An 11,796-nucleotide genomic window follows, 5' to 3' on the forward strand; every position below is an offset into this window, starting at 1 on the left:
AATAAAGGAAATCTTGTGGTCTATTATATTATTGGAAATGATTGATTACGATAAACTAATGAACTCACCAACCTTTTGGTTGACACTTGAAAGCATGTTTATTCTCAGGTTTGAAAGAAATCTTCCGCTGTGCATTTGCTCATTTTAGAGATATTATTTGGAGTTATTCATGGCATGCTTCAAAAGACGTTGCATTCGAGTCGTTGAGTTCATTAAGATTATTATTATTAAGTCAATTATAGTTGGATATATTATGAAATGGTATGCATACCGTCAATTTTTTGATGAAATGAAAGTTTGTCTTTTAAAAACGAATGCAATGTTTGTAAAATGTATCATATAGAGGTCAAGTACCTCGCGATGTAACCAAATGTAATGTATTCGTCCAGGTGAATTAGGACGGGTCATTAGAACTGCCACTGATTCCTTGTGGTAACACTTCAATCAAGTTCATTCAACATTTAGCGCGTTTGTTTCTGACCTCTGAATGAAAGATGGTGCTGAATGGTTTAATATTTAGTGTTGAACCATTCAGAACTGTAATTCTCTCTTAACCATTAAATATATAAATTTTATGTAATATTTTCTTAAAATTATACTAAGAACACTTTTAAATAACTATATTGCAGTTTTTATTCATGTGAAGGTTAATATGGTACTTTTAAATTATTTACATTATTCGTTCAAAATGATTAATAAATACGTTATTGTTATTTAAAAACAATTTTATTTAGTACATTTAAATCATTCGGACTATGAATTATGTATTTATTCTCGGATTAGAGAATCTTAACCCTTAATTGTCATCCCTAATTTTATTTTATTACGATTCAATTCAATGCGGGTAGGGTTTTGAGTTTTGACCCCTGTTTAGTAAGAAAAAGACGATGTTTACCTAAAAAACTTAACTAAAGCCCAAACTATTTTTCCCAAAAGAACCGATGCTATATACTAATCACAATTATAACCACACACCCGTATAAAACAGAAAACCCTTGACATTGCGCGGCCCCTTATCTACTTTCTAGAATTCATCGATCGATTCAACTGCCACCGATTCCTAATGGTAACACTTCAATCATGTTCCTCTTGTCTTGATTCTTGAATGTACGCTTTTTGATTTACAATTCCTGAATTTATTATCTGCCTTGACGTATGAAAGTTATTTGTTTGTATAATCCGTACTCACTTTTTTTATTGTGATTTTATATATAGACAATGTAAGTATCGTGAAAGAAGAAAATCGCTTATTTATTTTCTGATCAATCCATAATTCTATTAAACCATATAAATTTAGCCCTAATAGTCTTGCAGTGTTATGATATAAACTGTTTCTTTTGGTTAATGATGACATATATAGTTTTTAGATTATATTTAACTTGTAGTACAGTAGTTGGCAATTTTAACATCTCGTGTGCATTCGTTGTGCGATTTTTGTGGTTTTGTTCTCAATTGCTGCTTACCTGTAATTTTATTATTTGTGATGCTGTTATTTACCATTATTTAGTTACATCTTTGCTAGTTTGAAACTTTTAGGCTTTGTTTTTATGTGTAATCGTTAGGTCATCATGTGAAGACTGATTTGTGCGGATTAGGAAAGATAATGATAATGATTGTTCTGATTCTATCTTGTTAATTCAATTGAATTTGACTAGTATTTGTTGAGTTACGATAAACATACTAAACAGCGTAAGGCAATTATTTATGCTTCTTCTTCATCATAATCTTCTACTCTTTGTACTTGTGCTTTGAACATCTATTCATTTGTTGTTATTGTTGGTAGAGTAGCACAAACCTTACCAAATGTACAGAAGTTTGCGTAGTGTATGTTTTTGTTATCATATTATACCTATGAATACAACACAAATGTCAAGAAAATCAGAGTAAGGATATATCATTAGTGAAAACTTCATCGCTATACTCGATGTGGCACCCTAGATTGTAAACATCTCATTATTCAACTCTGGGGTTGCCCATAGTGAATTTTTAATCATACAGTGCTGAATTTTTTGATTAAAATAATTGATTTATCTATATAATAATGTAGATCATAATTCATAACACACATTAAGCTTTTGAACAATTGGACAAAAAGGTTACATATTGACATGATCTGTGTTTGGCCTGTTATCCACTCCATTTTTGTTTATTTGCTTCTCTGTACGACTCAGTAGCTTTTTATGTCAACTGATTCTCTTTACCGCCCTATTGTCTTTCTTTGTTTAATTACCTCAATACGATTGTGATCAGGTATCATTTTATCAATCCTTGTACCTTTAAATGACCTGGATCGTTTGCTATATGTAACCGTAGGTACGTTTACAGCTCGATCCATTTCTCAATGAACTGACCAGCATGTTTCAGCACACCACAGAAAAAGGTTCTGTATGGGTTACTCTCAAACACTGTAAGTTTATCATTTTGTGAATCTGATTTTAAGTATGTTGCTTTAACTTTTTTGCCGATATCGGTTAATTATGTTTTGTTATCCATACTTCAGCAACTGACAAGTCTTTGGTACAAAGGAATAAGATGGCAAGTGCTGGTAAGGAACTTGAGTACAAATGTCTTGTTAGGGCAACTGATGGCAAGAAGAACATCTCTACATTGGTAATAAGTTTAAACTGTTTTTTATCTTCTATATTGTTGAGTCCTTTCATTTTTTAACTAAATTTTGTTTAACAAGCTATGTTAGCTGTACATCACTATAGTTTTTGAACCCGAATCCCAACTTGTCATCAGTAAAAATTTTTTGCATATGAGCTGTCTCTATTTCATAGTTTTCTTTTAGGATGAATAATGCTTCTTGTGACTTTCATGTAGTTGTGTCATTTGTTTGCAACTGATGTCCCTTTTGTTCAATTGTTTTTCTTTCCAAACATGTTAACTTTAGTGGTGGCAATAGAGACAAATGGAGTTACAGTCAAATTGGCAATATATGTTTGGATAAAAATGGGTAACTTTTATCAACTCTGGCTGGATGGGTTGACCCACCAATTTTCTTTTTTCCTAATTTTATAGTTTTTTGCCCTTTTATTACTTTGAAAGAAAACAATGCAGAATATAATTGTACGCAACTTTGTTAATTAAGAAATCGATATTTACTTAATTAACGATATTTGTTAATGCAGAATATATTTCGTTGATATAGTATGTGGTGATCATTCGATAACGTTTTGTGCCTCCTTTAACTGATTATTCTATTTACTTATTAGCGATGGTTCTTGATTAGACCTTGATCTGTTTGGATATTTAAAGCACATATGAAACGTACACATTTCTTTAGGTAAAATAAATATTATGCTAATTAATTTCTATGTAACAGGTTGGAGCAAAGGACCATCAACGTTTTCAAGCATCTTATGCGACTATTTTGAAAGCTCGCATGACGTCTTTGAAAAAGAGAGAGAAGAAGGACAAGAGAAAGGCTCCAGATGCAGCTGATAAAAAGCAACAAGTCTCAAAAAAGCGATCTACTACTACCGCTAAACCCTAATAAGTGTTTTATCGGGTCGTGTTTTATCTTACGTCTTCTGTTGCATGTTTTCTTGCTGCTCTTGCTAAAGGATAGTGTCGTATTTTACCCCTCACCCCTGAATTTTTTTTTGTTTTCCGAAAATCTTAGATACAAACATTATACTGTTGGTTGGATAGCTACTTTTATAAGTGAGTTTTTTGCTGGACAGATGCTATCAAATTCAGATTGACCTGATCTTGAACGTCGTGTTCTACTTTTTGCAAGTTGTGTAATGGTTGGTGACGTATTGGGTCAAAATGGGTTAGGCCGAGTTAGTATGTCAAATACATTTTATTAAAGAATTTTGAGTATAAAACAACCATCACTAGATAGCCCAGTGGTTGGAGCCCTGAATTCCTTGCAAGAGGTCTCAGGTTCGAATCCCATATAGGGCGAATATTTAGTGGTGGCCAGGGATGGGTTGAAAACATCCAGGGAGTAATCCTGCTGGGCTGCGTACATCAGAGTATGGGGTCGGATTACTCGCCCTCCCGGGTAACCCGAACAGGGAAAACCTTCTACCTGCTTGAGTATAAAACATTTGATAGCATTCAGTGAACTAATAATTTTCCTAAATCTAGAATTTGTAGGGTAATGTACCTATAAAAATGGTACTCTGTAATTTTTTAATTAAGTTAATGAGTATTTAATATATTAAATACGCGTTAACAAGGTTTCGTTAATGTGGGTCATAGCCATAGAGTATGTTTGGCAAAACTAGCTGGAAGCTGCAGGCGTTTAGCTGAAGCTTTTTTAATGTATTTAGTTGTTTGACAAAGTAGCTTAAGCTGTTATAAAATAAGTAAAATGACAAAAATAGACACTAGAAAAAATACTTAAATATCATTATTTTAGTTTAATATAACATAGTCATTACCAAATAACCGAAAACATATATAATACTACTAATACCTAAAATGTATCATTAAACTGTTTCGTTTAAATAAACTCGTGTTTTCACGGGTCATTTCACTAGTTACTCACTATATTTTAAAAGGGGTATTTAAGGAATCTGTATAGCAAAATAAAAAAAAAAAAAAAAAGCTAAACTAATATCCATGTTTAATAATACATAATGTAACCATAATGTAACCAAGTAACATACGTGTAGCCATACAAATATTCTAACCAAACTTTAACATATACGTGTAATATATGTAACTAATATTGCTGTAGGGTTTTGTTAAGCAGTTTCGATCCTAATAACTAATAACTCGTGAAAGGATATTTAAGTAATATAACTAGAAAAAGCTCTTGACAAATTTCAAACGCTTGTTAATATAGCGTTTAAGAAAAGAAGCTTTTTCCAAGTCTAAAAGCTCTAACCTTAATTTAACAAACGGAGCTGTTTATTAAAAATGAGCTTTTTCATAAAATCTAAAAGCTAAAAGTTCCAAAAAACTGCATGCCAAACATACCTCATACTGTACACATTCATTTTCTTATATTATGGAGTATTAACAATACTGTGAACTAGGTTTGACATTTATAAACTAGGTTTGACATTGGAAATTGAACTTTTCGACGTTTCAATTTGACTTGTTTTCATCGTGAAAAGTCCAATTATTGTTTGGATTATGATAGTATGGTTTTGGATTATGATAGTATAGATAGATTATGATTGTATGGTTTCGGATGTTTATATTTTTTAACTATCTTAGACTATTTAGGATGCTTAATCATGTTTGAACTTTTATATACCTTTTATGTTTAAGATGTTTGAATGTTTTGAATGTTTGTAACAGTAGTTTAAAGTGTTTGTTATGGTGTATTTTTTGTGTTGAAAATGTGGACAGAAACTGTTTTAGTATGCCGTTTTCGGCTGGACAACAGCTCATTTAGAGGTGCCGTCAAAAATCTTTACAGTTCCTTTATCGACGACATCTCGTAAGCACAATGACCAAGCTACCATTTTGTCGTTTTGTCGTCCGACCATCAAGTTTGCCCAGTAAGTCAAAATTGGTTAACAAATCAGACTTTAATGTTTTCCTTCGACATGTAGTCGCCAAAGGAGAAAAATAAATATATATTTTTACAACATATCGGTAAAAAAATAAAAGATTTAGTATATAAAACATCCGAGCATTTCGTGTCGTCGGTAAATGATAATTTCACCTTTGATCAATCGTGTCAGTGAACGTGGGTCGTGGGACCCATACCGTCGTCGAAATAAAACAGAAAAGCCGTCGGTAAATACTTTCACCAACCACTTTCTACCGATGACAGGTTAACGACAACATATCGTCGGTGAAAATTTTCCCAGACGACATTTTTGTTAGAACATGTCACCGGTAAAGGTGCTATCTCTTTTTGTAATGATGCCTAACACAACACAAATAAGTACTAGAATTATTTTACATTAAGACCAGTAGAAGATTACCAATTAGCACTTGATATCAAACTGTAGCTAGAAACGTTTAACAATTAAATAAACTAAAAATCTTTACCAAAATTCAACTCATAATTTAAGGATGTTACAAATCCAACCCATATAAATGATTGCCATAGAAACCACGGCGCTGGCACTGAATAACATCACCACGATCTTCAGCTTCGATCTTTCTATGTATCATGGGCAGCTTCATTTTGGCCAAAGACTAGGTAAACTTCTTCTATGTGGCGCCAATGTGTGTAATTCACCCGGTTAAGGGTCTCGTCGCTCAGGGGCTCGTCACTCAGGGGTTTTACTCGCTAGTGAGGACCCAATGTGGTTGTTGCTAAGGAAGTTTCCTCTGCGAACCCAAAAAAATATATATATATTACAATTAGTTGTTGCATTTCTGATTCTTCTGGGTACTTTCTACAACGATACAATAATTCATGGTAATCATTATTTTCAATGAATCAGCCGAGTTCCTATCATCACTTAAGCACATCATTGTAAAACCGAAAAAGCTCGAATTCTGGATATTGTCATTAAGAGAAATAGATACTGAATTCACTACCAAAGAAATGACGCATGCCCAATGACATTTGGTCTGGAAACAAACCCATGACCCGATAGACCCAAAAGCTGTTGATTTTCTTTAACCACATTTATATCTGGGAATTCAATCCTGGAAGGATCTAACAACACAACTTCACGATGAATTGGTAGTTGAACCGATACTACTATGATTGATTGATTGATTGAAAGGCAAAATTTAAATATGTATTCAACAAAAGACTTATCAGTTTGACATTACCAGCTGGAGGATGAAATAAGTCAGTTGATGAAGAAAGATTAAAATCTTGACTCAGTTGTCCTCCTTTTGAAAGAATTTAAGAAAAATGGGAACTTAAGAAAAGCCCAAAAGTTAATCTTCCATAAAACTCACAGCTCAACTAAGCATCCACATTTCATATTTAAGAAAAGCAGCATCAAACTGATTGATTTTTGGGATCACTAGTTTCTCATTGAAGTCCAGAGTTTTTATTCTTTTAACAATAATTGATTCGGCCTCATCAGGGTTATAAGTAGTGAGTCACGTGTTTAGTATTAGTGCAATGTTTGTTAGGGTCGTGGTAAGTAGTTAGTAGCAAATAGATGAATGTGTCTGAATTATAAATGTGTACCTGGTAAGTATTAGTGCAATGTTTGTTAGGGTCGTGTTTAGTATTCGTGCCACATGGGTACACAAACAATGCACAATTTTGCATCACATAGGAGTCAAACCCTAACTTAATGTATGGAAAGTACGTCACCACCAATGCAAAGACACCTTCAAGTTAATAAAAATCCATTAGATCTGAAACTGACTGCTTTCAATTTAAAATACCCATTAGATCTGAAACTGACTGGTTGCTAAAAAGATAGTTTCTAACCTTTTTACCAAATGGGTTACCCGGTTCATGTTTTACCAAATGGGTTACTCGGGTCATGTCCGAGTTAGCAGTTCATAGGTTAGAGTTGAAATACTTAAGCCAACTGAAAACCCAAAATCCAATCCGAATTCCTACCATTCATACAATCATTAAGTGGTCACGTTTAATAATAATAATAAAAAAATAAAAATAAAAAAAAATAAAATAAAAAAGATTTTAAAAATGGATATATTTCTGAAATGCACAACAGAAACGTATAACACTTCACAACGAATACCAATCACAAAAATCTTAACTTGGACATTAAAACGTCAACATTAAGATTACAACCAATATTTCATATGAACCTCTTTCTTAAGACGTAAGACTAAAACCAATATTTCAAAAGTCAACGAATACTGTACAGAGGAGGGGCGGTTTAAGCTTCATACGTTGCGACGCAGCCTAACTAAATGCTGCAGAGGTTTTTCAGCAGCGGCTTTGTCTGCAGCCTCACGTTTGAGGGCCCGCTTGGCTCGTCGACCCACCACAGCTACGTCACTAGAAGACGAACCAGCAACTGAGTTTTGTTTCCCGTTATTAACACATCTTCGATTGCCAATAGGAATGTTGATATTTGATGGGCGGCGCACATACACTTCATCTGGATCTTGTTCATATTCCACTTGTTCGTACTCGTAACGATAAAACTCTTCCAGAACATGATCATTAAACACTTCAGGGCTCTCCATGTTCGAAGAATGAAACCACGGTGCTCTTAGGAGGAGGCAAACGCTCTCCTCAAACATGTAGTCATGAATACTGTTGAAAGCAAGATATAATAGTTATGACGGAGTAAATTGTTCGATAAAAAAGAAGTAACAAAAGATGACAATAATAAAATAAAAGTCTATTTTAAAAGAAAGTATAAAAATCCAAAAATCATTACAATCATATTTATTAAGAATTTCCAGTTAACAAATAACCAGTTAATTGCCTGATCAGCCGATTTCAAATTTCAATTTCTCTTGAGATGTATTTTTACTATAAACCAATGAGTTAGCCCCGTGTTTTAAACAAAAAACTATTTAATCATATATTTAAAGAAGACATATATTTAAAGAGGCAATATGTGCTTTAATCTATTTAGACATATATTTAAAGAAGACATATATTTAAAGAAGCAATATGTGCTTTAATCGCTAGATAAAACAAGTTCCCCAACTTAAATATAGTAGCTGAAATATCAATGGCACATACTATAACGCAAAACATTCCTTCTTAGTGTTCCATTTAAGTAACATCGATAAAGGTAAAAACCTATAAATATCGATCTCATACCTTCCATCAAGAGAACGATGGACATTGAGGAATTCGAACGGACGATTGCATTGAGGACAGGTTGCTTCCTTCTTAGATGCGGCCCACCGAAGGATACAGATTACACTACATGATAAAAGATGATATATTAATTTGACACATAAAAATCATTAAAACTTTAAGAAAACATGTATCTTCATTTAAATTGCATCATTCGCTACCAGTTACATCCACCCCTCCCAAACGACAAAAACAACAAGAGATAAGAATACGTCACTAGCAATATCCGTTGCATTGACTTTTAATATTTAGCACATGAATATTGAATAACCACTACAAAGATTAAAGCACATAAGAGATCAATCATGTACAAGACATCAAACTGTAACCTAACAGAAATGCACCTACAAATTCATCATCAGATACAAAAAGGTTGTACTTCGCACACAACAATTGATTAGTGCAATTCTTTATAAAACAAAATATACACCACCAACAACAACAACAAGAATGCATAGATAAAGATAGCAAACGAGGGCAAAAAAATCGAATTAATAAAAAGTTATTTTTAAAGTAGATGAAACGAAAACAAGAGACGAACCAGTAGGCATGCTCGCAGCCTTTTACAAGTGCTGTTTCTTTTAAGGCTATCTTATCCAAACAAATTGCACAATTTTCATCTCCTAATTGATTATTCTGATTTTCATCCCATTCATCCTCCGGCTCAAAGTCACAATCCTAGATCAAGTATTAGGATTAAGTATTAGAATTATAATTGCTATAATTAAATCAAGTAAACCCTAGAAAACTACGATTTAAAAAAAAAAAAAAAGGCTAATTGATTTAATTTAATATTCAGAACAAAACCCTAGATACCTGAGAATGATGAATTGACAGATATGGAAAGGAGGTGATGAGTTGTTGTTGAGCATCCATGTGAATGGATGCATCCATGGTGGCTACACAAAAATTGAACGGATTTTTATCGATACATCGAAACAGAAACAAAAACAAATATAAAATCGACAAAACAAATGGATATAATAAGTTGGATATAATAAATTGGTCAAATTAAAGAAAAAAAATTAAGAGCAAGAAATTGGTTAGGGAATAATTCGGACCCAAAAGAAAATGAAAGAGAAACAAAAGGGGGCAAGTGCCCCTTCCATGCTTACATAATCTTTTTACTCTATCTTTTTACTCTATAATAAATATAATAAATATATGCATTAATTATTTGTATTTATTTATTTTGTGAATTCTTGAAACATCATATAACTACATGATTCTTATATGAATAGACTTAAAGATTTTACCTTTGAAACTATGAAGATTCTGAACCGAAGCTAAACGCAGGAGGCTTCCTTCCTGTTCACGTCTTAATTTCTTGAAATCTCAAAAATCGATATTTATGTATTCTACTTTTGACTTTCTTCTTGTGTGTGATTATTTCTTGGAACAATGCTAGTCTGATTTGTATTGTGTTGTACGGAGTATATATGTAAGAAAATAAGGAGATTAAGTTACCAAAAATAAGGAGATTATTAGGGTGCTCCCAATAGTTACGCCAGCAGCTGCTCAGCAGCCGTCCAGGCTGAGCCTCCTTGATGGCACCAATTTCGCCCAGGTCGCGCCCAGGTCTAGCCCAGCTTGATCTGCTACGAAATCGTCCAGTTTCAGCATTTTTGTGGATGAGGGAGATGCAATAATCACAGGTACCTTTTGCTTTTGAAGTTGCACATGTATTTATTTAATTAAGATAGTGGGTTCAATTTATTTGAGGGATGAGTGTCATTGTTGGGAGTGTTTAGTCCTGTATTTAGTCCTGTGAAACAACCCAACCCGTATTAAAACCGGCCCATAAATTTTTTTCCTTTTAATACGCGTTAAATAATACTTTAGGTCCCATTACACAATTTCCAAAACATATTTGTTACCAAAGTAAGTTCAACGAATTTAAAACATACGTTAATAATTTAAACTCCCTAATACAATGGTTCATTAATTAAATCGTAAACCGGTTATAATCATTATGACCCGACTAGTTACGTTTACACAAAACCGAGCATGGTGATTTGGGACTACGCTACCCAAATCCTAATCGAGTCCAAAAGCAAGATCTTCTAAAGCAACCTAGCCAAGATCTCTAATCCCCATGCTTACCCGAGCCGCCATCACGCGAACCTATAAAAATATCAACAACGAGAGGGTAAGCTAATGCTTAGTGAGTGAGAATATACTACATACATATATATGTATAAAATTGACACGCCACACAAATAATCAAATACCGCATACCGGAGCATCCAAGTGTAAAGGCAAGCTAAGCTAGGCATACCATACGATCACTAAGCAACAAGTTAATAATATCAACAAATATAAGTTCACCCACGACAATGTGAACAACGTCAAGAAGCTACACCCGGAGGGTTAGCTACATCATGACAATACAACAATATATATATATATATATATATATATATATATATATATATATATATATATATATATATATATATATATATATATATAACAATATATAAACGTCCAAGGTTAACCCCTTAACCCAATACCGAAACCCAATTTCCACAATGAAGATTGGCCGAACTACACGAGCCTTAGTAGATCCGCATACACACGAGACTACTATCTTCAACAACACAACATCGAGGTTGGCCGAACTACACGAGCCTTAGTAATCCGAAACCACACGAGATCACTACCTCAATAAGATGACCGAACTACACGCGTCATCGTGAATCCGAGCTACACGAGATTCACTTTCATGATACAATAAGATGACCGAAACTACACGCATCATCGTGAATCCGAATACACACGCGACTCACTTCTCAACATCAAAACCCTTCGCCATTGGGGTTATATCATCCACATCACAACCACGTGTGATAATGTACACACAAAACGTGTACCTCACCAAAGGTGGTCAACCAAAACGCACAACCGTGCCAATTGGACCCATACACAAGTTTATCAAATCCACCTATATGTAAAGTGAGCTCTATAACCGAGAATCACTTCACCCGACCCGCACCCATCCTACACATACATATGCACATAGGATATTAACACTCACTTTGTCGCCTTGATGAATGCTTCCAAGTAATCCGCAACTCGTCAATGGAAAGTACCTATTCCATTAACACAAATACAAC

The 11,796-nt window shown here is 33.7% G+C and overlaps 2 protein-coding genes across 2 annotated transcripts; one reads left to right on the forward strand and one right to left on the reverse strand.

Annotated features, from left to right (window-relative positions):
* The first annotated feature begins 929 nt into the window (after nt 1-929).
* On the forward strand, nt 930-3,720 carry LOC139897429 (signal recognition particle 14 kDa protein-like). Its single transcript, XM_071880122.1, has 4 exons — nt 930-1,066; nt 2,314-2,407; nt 2,501-2,610; nt 3,326-3,720. Exons 1-4 carry the CDS (start codon nt 1,064-1,066, stop codon nt 3,494-3,496), a joined length of 378 nt encoding a protein of 125 aa, XP_071736223.1. The 5' UTR covers nt 930-1,063; the 3' UTR covers nt 3,497-3,720.
* A 3,806-nt stretch (nt 3,721-7,526) lies between these two features.
* LOC139897430 (uncharacterized) lies at nt 7,527-10,072 on the reverse strand. Its single transcript, XM_071880123.1, has 5 exons — nt 9,937-10,072; nt 9,497-9,579; nt 9,222-9,358; nt 8,642-8,746; nt 7,527-8,122 (listed from the first exon to the last, which is right to left on the reverse strand). The coding sequence occupies exons 2-5, from the start codon at nt 9,572-9,574 to the stop codon at nt 7,747-7,749; spliced, it is 696 nt and encodes a 231-aa protein (XP_071736224.1). The 5' UTR covers nt 9,575-9,579; nt 9,937-10,072; the 3' UTR covers nt 7,527-7,746.
* Between the last annotated feature and the right edge of the window lie 1,724 nt (nt 10,073-11,796).

Source organism: Rutidosis leptorrhynchoides, chromosome 3, assembly GCF_046630445.1.
Source record: "Rutidosis leptorrhynchoides isolate AG116_Rl617_1_P2 chromosome 3, CSIRO_AGI_Rlap_v1, whole genome shotgun sequence".
Classification (NCBI taxonomy): domain Eukaryota; kingdom Viridiplantae; phylum Streptophyta; class Magnoliopsida; order Asterales; family Asteraceae; genus Rutidosis; species Rutidosis leptorrhynchoides.

Bases quoted from the DNA above. Each gene is read 5' to 3' on its own strand.
- LOC139897429 (XM_071880122.1), top strand. The intron at 2,408-2,500 runs GTAAGTTTATCA...TCCATACTTCAG, and splicing joins ATGGGTTACTCTCAAACACT to CAACTGACAAGTCTTTGGTA. The intron at 2,611-3,325 runs GTAATAAGTTTA...TCTATGTAACAG, and splicing joins AGAAGAACATCTCTACATTG to GTTGGAGCAAAGGACCATCA.
- LOC139897430 (XM_071880123.1), bottom strand. From the start codon at position 9,574: ATGGATGCATCCATTCACATGGATGCTCAACAACAACTCATCACCTCC. The intron at 9,359-9,496 runs GTATCTAGGGTT...TACTTGATCTAG, and splicing joins TGTCAATTCATCATTCTCAG to GATTGTGACTTTGAGCCGGA. The intron at 8,747-9,221 runs GTTCGTCTCTTG...TTTATCATGTAG, and splicing joins GGCTGCGAGCATGCCTACTG to TGTAATCTGTATCCTTCGGT.